Raw genomic sequence first — 20,705 nt, forward strand, 5'->3', positions numbered from 1 at the left:
TGTGCTTGACATTACGTCTCTCATCTTGACCAATTCCTGAAAGTCCATAACACTATTCAGATACTAATACCCTTACTTAAAAGCTACCTTTTGAAATTTAAGTATGTATATTCATACACATTCAGACCAGTGGAATCATAGTATGAAGTTATGGCATCTATTAAACACTGTTTTGTTCTACTGTTAAACAACATAATACCCAGCAATATAAACCCAATAAAAACTCAATACAGTTTTGTACTATATAAATCCTTGCCAACAAAAATGAAGAGGCACTCAAAGGTCTTCATATGACAGAATATAAATAGTTTTATGATCTGTGTACAATATAATCAAACTGATCAAAACACAAACATTGCAATAGAAAGCTGATCTAAAAACACTATTTACTTTTAAAAGATCTAAAGGATGCTTTAGAACAGCCTTTCTAAAAGCATTTATGACTTTAATTACACATGAGCACAATCTCAAACTACTTTGAAGACAGTAAGACTATAATTGTAAAGAACCTGTAGCTGCAATATATTTAGCAAACCACTTTGAATTCAACAACTGAGCAACCATTTTCAACTTTATAGTGAGAAGAAAAATTAAAAACACCAAGGCCAGACACATAGTAATGGCGAGAATTTTCCCAGAAGAAACTAACTTAGAACAGACGAAGTTTTGTGGCACTGGATGCACTTCCTTTATTTTTAATCTACTATGCAGTTGTATGACTTCTTCCCTAAAAGACACCTATTCTTGAAGAAATGCAGGATGTCTTCACAAAACGGAATTGAACTATTTGCAGTAGCAATCATAATAGTAACATATCATTGATGCCTCAGGATACAGTGCAAGCATGTACACAGGAAAAGGCAATCTTCTATCAGTCAAAGGAAAACAGGCAACTTTTGAGCTCACAATATCAAAACAAATTTAAGACTTGCAGAAAAAACTTTTCCCACTTCTACTGTAATATAAGATCTTGTGAAAAACATAATTATTCTGGAAGAAATATAATTTCTAATGATCTGTGGTTGTCCAGCTGCTGTTCAAGGCAAACATATACCAACAAGAAACAATTTGCAATTTATATTCAAAAGCACCACCACTTTTGGTAAGAGTGTGACTAAAAAAACCAGAACAATAAAAAAAACAACTGTATGCAAAATACTGTGAATGGTATATATTACTGTTGCTTGCTATTTCCACCTGTTATATTCTTATTTATGCAAAAGTCCAAGGCAGAGGATGTGATTGCATGCATGCAACTTTTAGCATAATCACAGGGCAATCTTTCATCACAACTCAGATTTGCCCCTGCAAATCCCTGCAAATTAACTGGCTTTTTTTGCAAGCCTCATTGCTATGCATAGCCCAACCTCCGGAATACAGAATGTGAAAGAAAAAAATCATGTTCACCAGAAAGCCATTTCTAGCCTCTTCACCCTCTCTGTAATTCAAATTATACAGCTAACTACTAAATTTGTACACTTGCCACTAATTCAACATGCCCTGCTGCTATCTTTCCAAGTCCACAGTCGCAGGGCAGCTCAGATTTTAAAGAGGTCATATTTTTCATAGGAGATTGACAGATTTTTTTAATATCTTTTCAATGTACTTACAGTTTACATTTTAAACCTACTACTCATTTAAAATAATTAATTTTTTTGTTTTATAATTAAAGAGTATAATTTGTAAACTGCACAAAGGAAAAAAAAAGGTGCTCAGCAGAGGCCACTATAAAAATTCCATGCTTACACCATCATCCCCTGCATCAGCTGAGACTTACAAGAGGTGTTTATCTTTCATGTGGAACAGCCACTGAAGGCAATACATAACATTTTGTCAATACATTACACAACAGTTTTCTGGAAAGACAGCAAGATTGAGGATTAGGAATCCAGGCTTCCAAAGGAAATAAGCAAAACAGCACTTACGTACAGGGTAACTAACAACACAGTTTTGATAAATGCAAATTGAACAGCAACTTGTCTCAAAATATTATAGAGACTTTTGCAATGAGGATCTGGGCTTTTCCTCTTATCTTCCCTAAAGCTAATGGTCTGTGGAACAACACTGCTGTTCTAGAGCAGGAAGGGGCCATTGACAGCAGAGGCAAATCTGGAGGAACACAACCTGTATTCATAAAGTCCCTGCTCCAGGACAAAGCTCTATTCCAAACCCACAAGTCTGTCAAGCAGACATTCTGACAAAAATTAACCGGCTAATTTGGCAAACCACACCTTTCCCAGTTAAATCAATTACTAGTTGTCAGGAGTTCTCAAAGAGCTGTAAATGAAGTGTACATCAAATAGTAGCTCGGGGAAGCAATGCTGTCACAGCAGCATTGGTTGGACCAAGATCCTGAGCTCTTTGTGCAGGTAACATGAGCTCTGGCCACGAGGAGAGGCTGCTTTGCAATGTGAGTACCGTTTACTTTAACCAGTGAACTCTGTGGAGAGGAAGAGAATTGTATTCTGATCCTATCTCCAGGCCCAGCCTTGATGTTTTCCCCTTCACCTGTCTTTCCCCATCTGAAAAAAAAGTCACAGTTGTTCCTCTATTTCCAGAAAGCAGAAAGTCTCATTGCTCATAGTAAAAAAGCCCACAGAATATCTAACATTCACATGCACAGAACAATACATGCATCAGAACAGTCTGCCTCTCTTTCTCCTGTTTAGGCTGGTAGCAACACAAATCCCAACTACCACAGTTCAAGCAGCTTGACTACAGATTTGCAACAACGAACGGGCACAGACCCACTCCATGCAAGTCACTGCCAAGACTGGTGATAGCAAGCACCTTTTATTTCAGGCTGGAAGTTAAAAGCATTTACACCTTTTCTTTCCAACAGTACACCCACAGAATATCAGCACTGACTGTGAATGGAATTATCCACATTTCCCAGAGGGTAGCACATAAAAGGATTTTTTTTCCTGCTGCACTTTGTGCCTTTGTTTTGCTGCTCATGTCAAGGACACGACATGGGAAAGGGAGGAGTAGACAGGATATGCTATATGAGTTCTGTTATTACTCTAACTTAGCATTTTCCAATGGGAAACCATGTCAGGGAGGGGAAGGGGGAACAGTTTTACAGGAAGCTTTCCATGGTGTAAGTCACAGGCTGGCTCCAGAATCTTTCCAGGCTCCCATGATTACCTCCTATTCCATGGCTGCCTTTAGTTACTGCCTCAGATGGTTTCTCTTCTTTTAAGAGCTTCCCCTCCACAACTTCATGAGTAAATGTTATTTCTCTTTTGTTCTAAGGTCAGATAAATTCCTCAGCACAACAGCTGTTTCCAGTCAAATCATTTCAACATGAATTTATAATTATGAACAAAGACAAATGTAACTAAGTCCAATGTAAACCAGAAAACTAAAAGGACCTTTCCATCCATTACTATACTTCCCATATATAAACTATAGCAAGCACAGCTGTAAAAATGCATCATTTACTTCCACATCTTATTGCACAAATTCAAGCAAAGAGGCTACTAACACCAAAATATCAATCAACTACTCATCATTTTCAGGAAGAAAATGCAACACTGATGCAATGCTGTTACAGCGACTTGCTATTGCCATACCCAACACCTGAAAGAAGAAAGCTCGAGAGGGCTCTTTGTTGACTTTGTTGTTTTGTTTTTAAATGAAATTATTTACCTATTGATCCCTTATTTTGAAACAAAGGAAAACAGTTACTTTCTAATTCTCTGAGACAGGAAAAAGTTATTTTACAGTACTTTTCATTCTAATGTATACGAGCAAAAGACCATGCTTCCACTAAGTCTCCCTAGGTATTTTTGTATGGTTTTCACCACTGCAGAGGATTCTGTCCCTGCTTTGCTATTCAAAACAACAATTATTTCAAGTGTAAATTATTTTTCGCATGTTCCTGAAGCCACATTTAAGGGTCAGGGTCAGGAAAGAATACCTTGTTACCTCTGTTCAAAAATTATATGCAAACAGTTGAAAAGAAAGTCTCAAAGCCTAGTACAGAGTATCACAGAACCTTCCAGAGAACATTTTCTAGGCATACAATCATGCACACTGTTTTGGAGATGGATTCCTAAATATGCATAAAGGTGGCAAACATTCCATCATAAAAATTGTTTTACAAGACAAAACAATTTGGATAATTTTTACTCTGAAGTTCACAAAGGTTGAATTCTCCAGCATTATTTTTTTAGGACTTTTACCTGATCCAGAAAATTAAATCAATCAGAAACAGAAAGGAAATAAATGATAACAGTGATAAGCTTTGCTACAAGCTGCCATATGCTTACAATCACCACAGTCACGTAGATTCAAGAAGTAATTTACCTGCCTGTTCCCAGACCTCCAACAGACACATCTGATGCAGACACTAATATGGTGGAAGAAGCAGAAACATACACCTGAAAAACTGGTACTTCTGCAGAAGCTACATAAAACATATAGGAAATTGAGTTTTATTTTCATTGTTTGGCTGGTTTCTTAATCCTAAAAGTTTTCATTTGAGTTTAGGATAATGTTTTCCTTTTGGGATCACACCTATGAGTTTCAGATTCCTACCAATATCTATACAGTTTTTGTATTAACCACCTTCACTTTTCTTTTAACCCCCTTCAAGGGTATACAGTTAAAAGTAATCTCATCATGTTTATTCCTCCAAAATAGGCATTATATCTCCTTCTGTACTCTTGCAAAGATGTATGTTTTTTCTAGCTCAAGACAACAAAGTTTTGTCCTCTTAGTCATGGTAGCTGAAGGCATCACAGGGGCTTTTGCCAAGGATCACTATTTAAATTCTTCCTCCATCTCATAATCTGTACATGCCATAAAAACGGGAAGCCTATTTAATGGCGTAGTACAGTTGAAGTAATGGGTGCTTGAGAGTGTTACTGATAAGCAGATTGATAACAGACTAACAGTTGAGATGTCTGTAGTCCAAAGGACTATGAGCCTTTGCAAGATACCAGGGACACTGTACAATGAGGACATGCAGAACAGGAAGTGTCCAAGTAATAGCATACAAACTGAAAACATGGTGCTGCTAAGAACTGGAATCTAGGAGACTGCTTAGATTTTGGATAAAAATCAGTCAACAGGCAAAAAGAAAATCTATTGAATCTGCAAAACAGCATGAGTAGGAAGCACACAAGGAATTAATTAAAAGGGAAATATGAACTGGATTTTTGTGTTTTGCTCCTTGACAATCGTATGGAGCACAATACTTGCTGGCTGCCAGACTGCTCACATACCTGAGTAACAAATCCAGCAGACTTACAAGCATGAGCAGGGCATGGTATGCAGGCAGGATGTATCACGCTGCATTTCTGCATAGCTCTCACTTGAGCAGGCCTCTCTGTTTACTCTCAAATCAAACATGTCCAAGCCCACTTTCCAGTCAGATCAACTGAGACTCACCTTTCCTATGACAGGCATTTTTATATAAGCAAGTATCCTCTGCACCTAGCATTTTCCCAAATGAACCATTTTAGCCTTTAAATGCACTGTACACAGGACCCGCGTGCTGCTACAACTGTGACCACAACAGTGCATCTCTGGATGCTCTGGAAGCCTACTCATCATCCTCCTCACTGTCCTCCCTTAAGTACCAGCAGTCAATTAAATCAGTTTCTCTCACCATTTTCATAAGTGAATTTAGCTCATTTTATTTTTATATCTATAAGCAGCTACCACCACTTAGCAATGCACTGCAGTATACAGACAACTGAAAATATTTTAAACTAAAACGGAATTAATTATTGTTGGAGTATGTATTTTGCTGTACATTATACCTTCTTATACCCAAGGCTGTAATACACACACATTTTTACTTGGACATTCCCTTCAATTTATTAGAACAGCTTACTATAGCCTTCTAAAGATCTGGCACAGTTTGTGAGTACCTTGCAGATATGAAAACCTCATACTGTAACCCTCTCTGATCCTTCAAGGCAGCATTCTCTTATCACACAGGAATTTGTAGAACCTTCCTAAGAAATTTAAATACCACAGGAAAATATGCCTCTGACTTTGCAAGGAGTGCTTTCCTCCTTTCCTCAATAACTATTTCATCTATATTGCCCAAATCTGTTCTTTCCTACCATTTAGAAACCAGACTTTCAGATGTTGAAAACAGCACACAGGCAAATATCACAGAGAAAAAACCTCAAGCAGATATTAAACTCTACCTACAACCATGCCCTAGGAATAAAATCAAATGTTAAGCTCTAAGATTCTGTTTTCAAGACTTTCTGATGGCATACAGCCCTCATCACTGTTGTTCAAAAAGCACCTACACTTTTGAGTGTACCATCTAATCAAACATGAAGTGGCATGTGCCAGGCTTTATCCTGAAAAGTAGTAACAGGAGAAGCACTCACACTCCAAAAGCTCCAGGATATGAAGCATGATCTGAGCAACAGACCCTTATACATTGAGAGAAAAGCTTACACAATGAATTTCTATGAAACACTCCATTCATCTAACTGTTCTCATCACTAATTGAAATAACTCAGAGCAGAAAAAGAAAATTATTATATTTGGGACATACGCTTGAAGTAAACTTCATTTCTTTTATATAAGGTTGGGAAGTTTAACTTAACAGCATTTGGAATATATTAAGGCCCTTGAGACAAAGCTTACAATACTTGCATGTAGCTACCATGTTCATAGCTAGTATGGCATGACTCAAACGTCATAGATATTTCACAGCAAAAGTACACAAACCCTTCAGCAATTACATTAGGCAAGAATTCTCAACAACTGATGCACACGAATTCTAAATTTTCTTACACCTTAAGAGGTTGGCTGAATTTTTCCTTACCTTTTTAACTAAAGTGGAGCATACTCTTTCTGTTCAGGTATTAGTAAACCTTTGACAGGACAAAAACATATCGTAGTCTGTTAATGTAAACTCATATGGCAAATCCCTTCCAATCCTAAAAACCTGAAGTAACTTCACTCAAACGGCACTAACACTAAGAAAAAATAGTTAGTTAAAACATTGCCTTACCGTGTAAATGCCAATTCTACAAACAGCAAATGAGAGCTGGATACATTCAGACATAGTCTAAAGGAATTAAAATAAAAAAATTACCAAGAATGCTATTTCTTAAGAATTAGTTTTCTTCCCATCTCTTCCCCTCTCCCCTGAAGGAAACACCTGATGGTACATTACACTATCCTTCTTCTTCAAGGCCATATTAAACAATCTGGGAAAAATGCCACATAAATTCAGATTATGCAGATACTTACTACCTTTCATACATAAGCAGTTGCCAACACCATTACAATTACTAATTCAGTATTTTATTCTAAGCCACAAATTACCTAATGATCCTCAAAATGCCTGTACACATTAACAATTTTCATGTAAGCTTTTGGTCTCATTTATTTTTATCTGCTCTAGTTTAAAAACAACCTGCAGGACATTTTAATCAAGTGCTTTTTGGATTCTTAGTAGACTGTAAAGAGCTTCTGTGTTTAAATATTACGGTTCTGCTCACTCTGTACCATCACTAAAACTTTCTTCCTCTATAAACCAAAATTACGCACATAATTTAATGTTCCCACATTTCTGAAGTCTTATTCTTTCAGTTTTCTGATACTGTCATGTTCAAAGTAGAACACTCTACCATCTTGAATATTTTATTTCATCTGTTCTAACAGCGGTGAATAATCATATTAAAAGTTTTTTACCCTCAACTTGCTCAACTTCCAATCTGTTGTGATGCCACAATTCTATGTCTTCTGCAGTCACCCAGAGAGGCTGAGGATGGACTACGAATTTCTGATGAAACAGATGAAAAACATCTTCTTTAATTAGCATAGAGAAGCCAGGAAATAAATGCGACTCTCCAACACCAAAATAAAAACTACTGTATATTGACATTTTTTCTATATGATCAGGTACAATAAACCAGGCTTAAAATTATTTATTCAGAAGATTAATTGATGAATTACTTTAAATAAGGTATTTGAGAAGTCAAGTAGGCAAAACTGAAAGCAATCTAGTGGAACATTTTTACTACATGTTTAACAAATTCACACATCATCTGCATATATTTTCAGATAAAGTGGTGGATGCTACAAACTTCAAACACTATCAGTCAAAACATTGTTTTCAGCCTCTGCTTTCTGACTTTGCCTGCTGAACAAACAAACAATCAACCCAACAAAAACCCATAAACCTGCAATTGAAATACTCATTTAATTAGATGCGTGATTTAAAAAATTGAAAGAGCAGATATTAAGTAATAGAAAAAAGTGTGCAGCAACATTTTTCTTTTGCTGTAACTGTTTAATTTAAATTTTAAACAAACAGTATTTCACTGAACTGTCTGAAAGTCAAAATTCACAGCACAAAGACCTGAAAGTGAACTTCAATAGCATGGTTGATTTTCTTTTCTTACTGGAAGCAATCTAGCATATTATTACTGACAAGAAAATGCAGATTCAAAACACCATTTCAATTGCAAGGTTTGGAGTTTATTTCAGCTCTAAGAACAAACATCCAAGTGCCTATGTGGGGCACAGTCTATGTGCCCCAAGTTCCTCCCAAAATAAAAAAAGTCACAGAAAAATAGTTTCTGACTCTGAGAAATCCTGTGTTACAGAAAGAGGTGGGGTGGGGTCATACACATACACCTCCTAACAGTATTTGCAGACCTTGTTCCAAAGGTTCCAGGGATGGATGACTTCCCCAAGCAATTTAGTCCAGTGCTTCATTACCCTCTCTACTAGAAAGTTTCCTAATGTTTAACCTGAGTCTGCTGCAATTTAAGCCCATACTTAAACACTGGTTGATACATAGAGTGATTTGTATTTTCAGTATTCAGACAGATTCTATGTTGATGGCAGACTCAACTTTGTATGCAAAGTAAATAATTAATTCAGCTTGCAATAGAAGTAAACATGCAGCAGCAGCAAACCTTTACAGTTTCTCAGTGTATACAGTCTGCTTTTATTCTAGACTGGCACAGCATTATAAATTGTTTTTCTTTTCTAATTTTTGTTGAGTACTTCCAGGCTACACATTAGTGAGAGAACTAAGCTGCAGTTCAAATTCCCCAGTGAGCACCAGCAGATCCTGCTTTAATAGAATAAAGCAAGCTATACTCATCTGTTGTTGAGTTTGCTACTGAAAATGTTCTGAAACCACAAGCTGGTATAAAGCATGAACTCTAAAATTATCTCCCCATCCTACTGTCAGATATAATACCAATGAATATTTCCCCTATGCATTTCCCAGAGAAATATCAAACTAATTCCTTCTTCAAACCTCCAAGCTAATGCTTATAAACTACACTCTATCATGTTAAAAAGGGACATTAATCTCAGTGATGTTACTAATTTTTCTTACATTCACCTATCCTTAACTCCAAAAATTTACATTCCCTCCCCAATACTATTTCAGTTTGATTCCTCCTTCATACTATTTCAGTTTAATTCCTGAAAAAGTGACAAGTGACCATAATTAATTTATATAATTAGAAGTTTAGTGGTACTATCCTACAGACTATCACTCTGACCACTGAATTACAATATATTTGATAAGCTGCTGCTACAATGTTTATTCTTGATACTTGCGATCTTTCATTATTCTGGTTTTGCAATTCATTTGGGACTACACAACTGGGCAACAAAACAATTGTTGGAGAATTTACATTTAATTTACTTACAGTTTATTGTTGCTTTCTGAAAGGATTTTACATGGTAGCATGAAAATAAAAGAAAAAAATGTAAAAATATACCTAAAAATACTACAAAAGAAAGAGAGACACAATTCTACAAAGACTAATTCTTCATAGAAGTGACTTCACATGTCTAAACTGAAAAACAGAGTCAGGTCAAATATGTCAAACAACATAAGCATGCCAATACCCACCCTTCTCCTTAGGCAAAGGGCTATCTCACAAACATTAAATACCTTCTCCCACTGGAAACTAAATTCATAGCTAACGTTCATATTCACCCAAGACTTTGTTTCACACCTTGTAACAACGTGGCTTTTCTTAATGACTTAGAAAGATGTCTGCTCTGCAGCTGTCCAACCTTTCATTCACAACAAACACTTTGTTCTGTCCATTTTTCCAGGCATTCAGCTATCAGTACAAATATCAGTACAAAATAACTTCAGCATTCAGTGTTTAAAACAAAACAAAATCTCATACAGCTCTGCCACAGGCACACACAAAGACATTGTTTTAATTAATACCTACATCCTAAGCAAATATGAAATTAAATCTCTAGTCATAATATTTACAAGCGACCAGATTTTGAAAAGATTAATTAAAACATGTTCTGCAACTGATGACTTCAAAGCTGCAAGCACAGAGTTGAGAGGACTAGCCTCCAGAACCGTAGTGGGCAAAAAGGGAGGAGAATTCTAAGCAGCTTCTCAGACAACACACAAAAAGCCCAACACCTGACAGAACTGCAGGAGCTGACAGCCTCAATTCTGCCAAACAACAGAAATACTCATCTCAACCTCAACTTGCTGTGCCATAATACTAAATAAATCCCAGCACTTAGTCTAGCTTCAAGAACACAAAACCAGAAAGCAATGTGAGAGAAGGAAAATATTAGGGGCTTTTTCTGGTGATACATTTCTTTAGTAAAACAGAGACCAAGTCTCCCTTCTGCTCACTTATGAAGAAGTGATCCAACCCAGTAATCACTTTGAATTACTGGATCTTTCAGGCAAAAGCTTTTCCACCTCTGTTCTTATCTACATCTTTTCAGTGCATAAAATTGCAAAAATTAGCAACATAAGTGTATAAAATATACAGGCTTTAAGGTACCTATATGTAGAGTCTGAAACAAATTCTCAGTGCTTGTGTGTTTTAAAAAACATATGGGTACCCCAAAGCACACACAGCTATGCTACAGTAAAGGTAGAAGAACTTTGACCAGAACTGCTGTTTACTAAGCTTGGGTACTCAACTCCAACTAGTAACTCCAAGGCTCCTCTTTCTGCACAAGATGTCACAGTCCTCTAGCAGATTCCATTAATAACATTTCTAATTTAAACAACCCAAACACTTTTTAATACAGTTCTCAGGGATAAAAGTCATGCAAAATATTTTCATCTTCTCTATTAATGTTGAATAATTAGATTTCTAAAATACCAATGTTCTTGCACATAACCATTAGAAAAATAAATCTTAGTTTAGAGACCAGAAGAAACCTGATGATGATGGAAAAGCAATGGTATGTGAACAGGAAATAGGACTGGATCCAGGAAATCTCTTGTTATCATAAAAAGTAATCAAGTGGATGCACTAGAGAACAATGCTCTCCCCTCTTTTAGGCAATATTCTCAGTAGAACAGTTTTCCACAACTGTTTTCAGGACTGCAATAGCTCAGACAGTGAAAGATGCAGATAAGCCAGCACAAAATTAATAGCTGTAAGATCAGGATAGACATTTCTCAAGAATGCTGGACCTTTTCTCCAGTCTTGCTGAAGCATGAAATTATGCAAGTTTCTGGGCAAAAATAAAGCATGGAGAAGAGATCACTCACTCTAGAGTGTATCACCACTGTACACAGGCTATCAATTTAGTTTCAGGTTCACTCATTGTTGTGGGCCTTAAAGTCATAAATTCATTAGGACACAAATGTTGGAAGGCCAATAGCCTCTGCTCATATATCAAGGCAGCACCTCCACGCACAAGGAACCTGTTAGCTACATGCCCCTGGAGCAAGTTAAGTATCTTTATAAATCCCTCTGAATTAAAAATTCTCACCTCCTGTGCAGTCAATGCAATTCTGCTTAGACTGGGAAGACCTCTTGGACACCATCCAGAATATCTCAATTTTCTAACTACAATTTCCTGTTCTGGAACTAGTTCTAGCTGTCCCCTTAATGAAGAGGGATGAAGTCTTTAGCACACATCGAAGCATCAGGACATAAAGGGAATAATATCTTATGGGCCCACCCTTCAGGTTCCAGCAATCACAACTTCAGGATCTCCACAAGCCTACCATCATATCTGAACAACATATTCAATACCCAGCCACAATGGATCTGTCTTTGAAGACGTACAAATTCCTGGTCTACTCATCTGGACCACCCCAACATTACTGCACAGAAGAGACATAGAATTCCACTATACTCATATGAAAAAGCAGTTCCTGGATTATAACTGTCAGTGAATTCTTCTATTGGGAAAAAATTACTTATTGCCTAGTTATCCTCTCTTTATGATTTCAAAAATGTCTACAGTGTTGCCCTGACACCCGATCCCGTCAGATCTCGGAAGCTCAGCAGGGTCAGTCCCGGTTAGTACTTAGATGGGAGGCCTCCTGGGAATACCGCGGGCTGTAGGTTCTAGTCCTGAGGACTTCACTGTCACTGTCCAAGCTAGCTCGGCCGTGGCAGATGAACCTCAGGAGTTAAATGGTGGGGCCAGTTCTGCACACGCTGGGCCTCACCTAAAAAATGCACTGCGCAGGCTGGAAGGGCACACCGACGTGGGGAGAGCCCTTCCCAAATCTTTGCTAGCGAAGGCTAGCCATGATGCTGACAATGTTGCCTCCTTACACCAGTCAGCTGTCTCTTTGTTAGACTGAAGGGCTATAACTATCAAAATCTTGCTTGTATGGAAGCAACTGCTTTCTTTCAATTATCATGTCATACTTCTTTGTATCTTTTGCTTTTCAATACTCTTCTTGAGATGATGCAACCACAAATGTAGCATTTAAGACAAGAGCAAACCCTACATTTAAGCAGTGTAAAAATGAGATCTTTCGCTCTTTTTCCTTCTTAGTACTCTAAACTTGTTGGCAGATATCTCAGTTGAGATGACATTTTAAAGAAGGATTGTCATTTCTTCTCCTGAGCATTGATGGTATTTTAGGGACTATCCATGCATCCACACTGCCATGTGACTTGTACTATAAATGCCCCTTTGCATTTATCAACACTGAATTTCATCAACCATTTTATTACCATTATCAAAAGAGGTACTATGATTTTTTTTTCCTGGGTTCAGTACACATTCTTAATATTTGTCTCTGCATCAGCCCACCCAAAGCACAAGGAGTTTATACAACTAAACAAAAACATGAAAGTCCCTTGTAATCTCCACATTCTCTTCACCCTCTTACTCACTGCTAGAGCTCTGCTATCAATGCTCTTTTATGAAACTTACATTTACAGATTACAAAATGATTACTTCATTTTAAATTGTTTCTAAGTTTTTCATCACTGTTAGAGGCAGAAATTATACAAACAAAAACTAGGCAGTAGTTACTGTAAAAGCTAATAAAGTGTAGAAAACAGATGTTTCTTCCATACAAAAGCTCCAAATCATAACAAAACAAACAAACAAAATATATCCAAACTTACTTCCCCCATGTCAATAGCTCCTACTGGCTCTTGGATCCCATTTTGCTTTCTCAGACTCTCCAATCCAAAAGCTAACGTGGGTCTTGTAAGCAAATTTTTTCTTCTATTGCTCCACCAAAACATACACTGAAGTACCATACAAAGATTCATGTTCTTCCTACTGTTTGTCCTTATAGGCAACAAGGCTCTAGGGCAGGACTGTGTCTAACATAAGAGGATTTGTCAGCTACATTTCCTGCTTTATGTCTCTTCCTCAAACAGAAGGAAGTTACTTACACATTCATTGGCAATTAATACAGTTGCCTTACCAAGTTGCCAGTGAGAAAAAAATAAGTTCTGTACTCTGAAGGGCTCCAGCATGAGACTGAGCCATGGCTTATTCAACTGGAAATACCCTATTTATGTTCATAAGGACTTTTAAACAGTCAGACAGCTTGCAATTCAGAAAGTTTTGCTGTGCACACAGTGAAAAACAGCAAAACAACACACTTCAGAGTTATGTGATCCAAACGACAAACAAACACGAGATATTGAATACTGTGGGTTTGAGCGTTTTTTCCTTCTTATGGCTTTACAGCTGTTTGGGCCCACATCTATGTTTTTAAATTAAACTAAAATGCTTCTTTTATTAATGGAAACCTAGTATTTTTACATAATCACAAAAATTCAGATCTCAGTTAAGAGAATAAATATCACAAGTTGGCAGTATTAGAAAACATGAACTGATCATACTGATGACAAGCCAAAAATGGTAATCAGCATGTGGTATTAGAAGGAATATTCTGTCCTTACTGAATGCAGATTTTCCCACTTACTAAAAGCTTGCTTTTTTACCCTTTCATAAAATTCATGACCATGGTGCCTCAAGCTTGGAAGTCTGACTGAAGTATTCAGGAGCAGCATACTGCAGAGCAACATGGTGCATAGCAGGACTTGGTGTTGAAGACTAGGTATTCATACTACATACTTCAGACACTAATTCTGATCTAGCCCTTTGGCCTGAAAATCCATCAGTGAAGTGTATCTTCCAATCTAGTTTTGTTTGAAAAAATCAAGTTCATGTCATTCATGATCATACCACAATACCGACCTATGACACTAAGAAGAAACGACTAAGATTCACATCAAAGATTCACATCTGATCCAAACAGTTCCATGCACTCTGTACATTAGTTGATCTTATAGCTTTTCTTTTCTTTCCTGCATTCAGCTATATCTTTATTTTAAAACAACTGTCAGTCCCCTCATCCTTGTGCCTTATCAGCTTTCCAAACTGAAAGGAAAACAAGATCAAAGACCTTGTGTTCTGCAGAGGGTGTAAATTTTCAAGGATGTTACAGCTGATAGGTGAGTAAACAGATAGCCCAAATAGTCCTGATTTTCTATGTGACAAGAGACAAAATTCATATGAAGACGTGTTTAGCAAACAATATGGGCCAGGCTATACAGGCCTTTGCTGCTCATGTTGTAGGTGATTGTATCCAAGCATACACCTGCCTCAGAGGAAAAATACAGAGTTGCTGGTATGGACCTTCCTCATCTTTCCTGATTCAAAGAGCAGCAGCTACTGGTTTACAAAGTTTCAGAGAAGTAAAACGCTAACCTTCAAACATATGCCTCCATAATACTATTTGCAGTATAAGAAACAATGTTTTTTCTATGGCCTGCAGATACAAAAAGGAACTGGCAACAGCAATGAAAGACAGGATATGAGGTAGATCAGAATCACCAAGTGATCATGATCTACCCTGTACTACCACTTTCTAAATTACATCTGTGCAATTGAATTAAAAAGTCTAACTATTTAAAAGGGAAGGTCTGAAAAGTTAGCTGTTCAAGAAAGGTTTGTTCAGAAACATTTTTTTGTCTTTTAATATCATCTAATGTTTTTAAGAACACTGTAGTTTGGTATATGCAGCTTTTACCAGTCAAGAAAGACTTTATCTGAACACTAACTATCCAGAATGCGAGGTCAAGACTATTCAAAAACCAAGAAGAAACTTCAAGTCACTTCAAGACCTATTCATGTAAAAATTTGAAAATTTAGATACAGTTACTCAAAAACTTCCCAAATTTTAGCTTTTGTGTGCATGTATACAGGACTAAAATAGTTTGTATCAGCTAACAAATACACAAAGAACAGGAAAAAAATTCCAAACTTGTTATAGTTGAAAAAAAAACCCTAACAAAATAACAGCAAAAAAACCCAAAACAAACGAAAACACCAACAAAGCAACCAGGCTTCCAGAACTCTAAGAACATGTACTCTCTTGACATTGTAGTACTCATGTTCATGCTTAACCAGGGGGGAGGGGAATGGGGGGGGGATAAAATAAATAAAATATTAAAGTTGAAAGGGTTATTCATGCAAGAAGTGTCATCTCCCATTAATACCTGCCCAAGAAATATTCTTATATACAACTAAGATACTATGTAGCCTCTTGGGATACAATTTAGGGATAAGCTACCATAATAAACATGCTAAAATGCAAAACTAAACAGGTTATCAATTTTATCTTATTAACCTCTTAGGCCAATAAAAGACTTTTTTGTGTGTGTGAACACACATCCAAAATTGTAAAACCCCCTCTCAAGTAGCTTTTAAAAGTACTATACAGATCAGGCTCATACATGCATTCATTCAATGTAAGAACCTCACCTAATATATAGAGGATGCCTCTGAAGAAGTGCATTGTGAAAGTCTACTCAGGAGCTTAAAATTTGCATTGTAAGTAGCACATATGAAAACCTTAAGCATTTCTATTGTTTCCCCACAAGTTATCCCAGCAAAAACTGTGAGATTGGTCACTTGCCATGCTTTTCACAAGACGCATCATGCCGTAATTTCTTAAATTAAGCATAGTCTACTGAACATAGGCCAACCAGCACAAGTCTCTGAATACACTCTAATCCTACCAGACACAATGTAGCAAGAACAAAGAGGAAGATGGTTGCAAATAGAATGCTGGATCATGTAGTCACAAAAACCTATAAATCTACAACGATATGGCTGTGTTTGCATGATATGTTTTAAAAGAGAGAATAACACGTATGAGTAAAAGATGCCTCTAAGGGAGTGAAGATGGAGTCTTCTTTAGATGTTGAACCTAGTTCAGCTATGTTGATTAAAAAAAAATCCTCCACCGCACCACTCCCAACACTGTAATTATATCAATACAAAAATGAAAGAGGCACTGAGCTCAAGAGCCTCCTCCAGCTAGTCAAAATACAAAGGCCAGTGATACTTTTTTATTACAACAGAAAACCGTAAGAAAAATTAGAGTATTATAGAAAATACTCTTCTAGTACCAGTTAATTATCAAATGATATTAGCTATAAATTAAGGGCCATACTGTAACCGGGAGGGCCTAGTCAAGTCCTGGGTAGCTACAACAGCTTCAGGACCATAGTCCAACCTGGCTCAAATTGACTGGGCTTTGAGCAGGACTTGAATGCTTTCAATAATGTACTGATTAGAAGCTGCTGCAGTTGTGCAGTATTTCTTGGGATCTGCTCCATAATGGTGAAAAGAAATCTCCACCAATGTAGGTCCTATTCAGCTGAAAAAAGGAAAACAACCTTCCTATGCAAGTCTGGGAAGAGCTGGCTGAGGGTAGACTCTTCATGGAGATGGAAGGACTGCTAACCAAAACTTTGTCTCACAGGACCACTGCAACCAGAAACAACTGCATCCATTGCTCTGCTCTCTGCTTCACAATGCAAGACAAGATCCCAACATAAACACATGAACCACAAAATTCCTTGATATACACAGCTTTTCTCTACTGTTGTTATGGAAATAATGAGGCAGTTGCTCTGCATATAGGTTAACATCCACATTATAACATCAAATCTAGCATAGATAAACAGTAGGCCCATCTTTATGCTAGAACAGAGTGTGACAACAGCTTAGTCCTCAAAGGTGAAAGTGGGTGCACACAACTAGTTGCCTAACTCACCACAATGTTTGTTGTTAGAGAAGACTTTCTAAGGTGTCCAAATCAGCTGTTCAATGTGGAGGTTTTTTAGAGCTGACACCAAAGAAGGTCACACAACAGTAAAGAGGAAAAGGATCAACTGGACGAGTCACGAAAAAGGGGAAAAAAAAAAGAGCTATTTAATCCCCTCCTCCTTTTAGTTAATACAAAAACATGTTCTCAGTTTCCAAGGCTTATTAAATTTATTGTTCTCCGAGTGGTTGGCCTTCCACACAACAGCCTGTAGCAGTCACAGAGGTTAATGCAAGCACTTCAAAAAGCACAGGATAGCCAGTTTTGTCTGGATAGAAGTTTGTAAAGCAAAAAATCTAAGAAACAGCTCCAGGCTTTCAAGGAGTTACAAGGCTGCACTTGATACACTGGAAGTTTATTATCAGTATTTCATTAACTAGGTCTTTAAAGAGAAGTCTGCCTACCATTTCTGCCAGACAGGACTCATTTTCTATTTTCTCTCTGTTATTTGAATTCAGAAGGGTAAGCCTAAAACATTTTGAGGGGGTATAAAGCTGAATAAACCAAAATACATTTAAGATAAATGGTCACAAGAATATGAAAGTATACAATTAATTGTATTTATGGTTTAGTTAATTTCACAGTCATAAAAGTAAACGTCAGCCACTGTGTACAGCTCTCATCTTAACATGGCAAATCTTCATCAGTTCACTAGAAAGAGCATCTCCAGAGATTCTGTTGTGTTTCATGAATCTCTCTTGAAAGCCTACATCCCTGAACACCTCGTGTGAAGATATTAAAAAGACAGTCAAGCTTCTGACTCCCAATACTTCTGATTGCTCCTGATATGAATAATGAACAGGGATGACCAGAAGATGCCTACTGCTTATTGCCCCAGCTGCCGCTCCGCAGCACTTCACGGCGTCAGCGCTCAAAGCGGCAAGACTGGAGTAACGGGATGTCAACGAGAGTGGAAGGATGGGATGTGCTCGTTACGCTCTCCCAGTATTAGGCTGAAAAGCTCAGGTAAGCAGATACCTCACTAAAACAAAGCCACCTGCTCGTTACCCAGCCGTGCCACAGCGTTTGCCTGCCGAGGGTGCGCGGCTGAGTCCACGCACCAGCCACGACCCCATCCTGAGGGTGCGCGCCCGCGATACGATCTCTCAGAGACGAATGCAGCCAGTATTCATTAAAGGGCAATGAAACGCTACCCCCGAATAGCAGCTGCCCGGGCGCTCGGCTGAACCCGCCCGCGGGAGCAATTTAGTTCATTCAAGCGTGCCCTAAGCTCCAGCATTTAGATAAAAAACAGCGACCCGGGTCATGGCTTTAGAAACCTAATAGCCGCCAAATGAGCGGGGCTCGGCCGCTTTATCGCCCTTTAACAGCGCGGCGGGCCGGGGGCGGCGGCGCGGCCGGACCCGACTGCCCCGTCGGAGTCCATCTGCACCCCGCACACCCCCGCCGCCCGGGAACACGTCGGACGACCCGGAGACGGGGGCGGCCCCGCTCCCGCCGGGAACCTACCAGGTAATCCATGTACCGGGGTGGCGCCGGGCGCCGCGCTGCCGAGCTCTCCGGAGGGGCCGCGGGCGCCCGCCCGGCTGTCAGCGGCGCTGTGCGGGGCGGGAGCGGTGGCTGCGGGCGGGAGCGGTGGCTGCGGACGGCGCGGGGCGGAGCGGAGCGGGAGCGGGGCGGGGTGAGAGAGGAGCGGAGCGGTAGCGGAGCGGGGCGGGGCGAGAGAAGAGCGGGAGCGGGAGCGGGAGCGGGGCCGGGGCGGGAGGGCTCGGCGGGGCGGGAGGGCTCGGCGGGGCGCGCGCGCTGCCCCAGCGCCGCTGTCAGCGCTGCCGCCGCCGCGCGCAGGGACGGCAGGGCCGGGCGGGGCGGGGCCGCGTCAGCTGATCGCGCACGTGGGGACGCGGCCAGCGCGCGCTTAAAGGCGTAGGCGCGCGCGGGAGGCGGGACCAGCGCGCCCCAGGGCCGTGTCCTGGCTATGGACGGGAATCGGGGCAGGGACAGGGACAGGGACAGGGACAGGGACAGCAACAGTGACGCTGCCGGGGGGTCTGGAGCGAAAGTTCAGTGAAGAGCAGGCAAGGGTGTTGAGCCGGAAGCTCAGGGTGACCTCATCGCTCCCTACAAATAGCCGAAAGGAGGAGGTAGCCAAGCAGGGGTCAGTTTTCACCCAGGCAACAAGTAACAGGACGAGAGGAAATGGCCTTGTGCGGCGCCAGGTTGGACATCAGGAAGAATTTCTTCGCAGAAGGGATGGTTAGACATTGCAGTGGGCTGCCCAAAGAGCTGATGGAGACACCGTTCCTGCAGGTGTTTAAGGAAATACTGGACGTGGCACTCAGTGCCATGGTGTAGTAGACATGGTGGTGTTTGGCCAAAGGTTGGACTCATGATGTCTTTTCCAGCATAATTGATTACGTGATAGTTTCCCCAAGCACCTGTGAAAGCAGCACTCACGGCTTTTACTGTAGGCTGAGGTCTGAACACAGAGGCTTACCCACAAATCTCTAGTAGTAGCAGGAATGCCTGGCTTGTTGGAGAAACAGAAGGAAACTTCTCAACGTGTAATGACAGTGGGGTAGAAATGAGGCATCAAGTGAGAGAATAAGAAAAAAATAACAGTGTAATAAAAAGAATTGTGAAAGCAGGTAAGGAGCTAAGATAAAAGAGGCTTAAATGAGGAGGCAAGAGGAAATGGAAATCAATATTTGTAAGAATATTGGTAAGCTGTCGGCCTAGGCCTAATAAACTGGGATCGTGAAAGGGCAGTTACAATTGCTGCTCTGAAATTGGTACTCGATGAAGGCCTGCTGTAGACAGTTTCAGTTACAACATCCAGAGTGTGTTGGCAAGGTGTTTCCTCTGTCTGCCCAGAAAGCATCTTGTTCTTGTCAATGGATAATTAATTTTCCTCATGCATCTAGTCTAGAAAAAAACTTGCTTCCTTTGACAGTCCTTACATTAATTTGGGGATCAATATCAAATACAGCAACATAACAAAATAAATTTAAATTATACGGGTACAATTTTATTTTTTTTTAACTTTCAATCATTAAGAAACTTGATAATTTTAGCATTTGAATAGCTAACAGGTGAAAGGAGGGATACAGGCTTGGCCCTTCCTGCTATTCAATACTTTGACTGCTTTCCATGTAGTCACAGCCATTGCTGGCAACTGTCTGCTGATAACGAGATGTCATTTTGACAGTGGCAACTGCAGGGTAAAGACTACATTAGCCTCAATAGCCGTGGCTAAAGTAGGCCTCTCACTAATGTAACAAGGAAACTACAAGAAGCCCTGATTTCTTTGTGTTCCGTCATCACACATGATTTTAACATTTTGCAGTGCTTTCTCCTTAACCTTTAAAACCCTTCATTTCTTCTTTGTAGAGTCATACATTACTCT

The 20,705-nt window shown here is 39.4% G+C and overlaps 1 protein-coding gene across 4 annotated transcripts in view; it reads right to left on the reverse strand.

The window, feature by feature from the left end:
• Positions 1-19,095, reverse strand: part of ARL15 (ARF like GTPase 15) — a 219,402-nt gene extending 200,307 nt beyond the window's left edge. The window contains exons 1-4 of one of the 4 annotated variants that reach the window (XM_071580983.1): positions 18,812-19,089; positions 9,660-9,675; positions 7,678-7,768; positions 6,992-7,048 (exon numbers count right to left, since the gene is read on the reverse strand). In XM_071580983.1, coding sequence (XP_071437084.1) covers positions 6,992-7,045 — 54 coding nt within the window. In that variant the 5' untranslated portion in view covers positions 7,046-7,048; positions 7,678-7,768; positions 9,660-9,675; positions 18,812-19,089. Of the gene's footprint in view, positions 1-6,991; positions 7,049-7,677; positions 7,769-9,659; positions 9,676-13,331; positions 13,356-18,811 lie in introns of those variants that run through there. The other 3 variants (XM_071580984.1, XM_071580985.1, XM_071580982.1) reach the window with 3 other exon arrangements.
• Positions 19,096-20,705: the final 1,610 nt, after the last annotated feature.

Source organism: Pithys albifrons, chromosome Z (assembly GCF_047495875.1).
Source record: "Pithys albifrons albifrons isolate INPA30051 chromosome Z, PitAlb_v1, whole genome shotgun sequence".
In the NCBI taxonomy this organism is placed as follows: domain Eukaryota; kingdom Metazoa; phylum Chordata; class Aves; order Passeriformes; family Thamnophilidae; genus Pithys; species Pithys albifrons.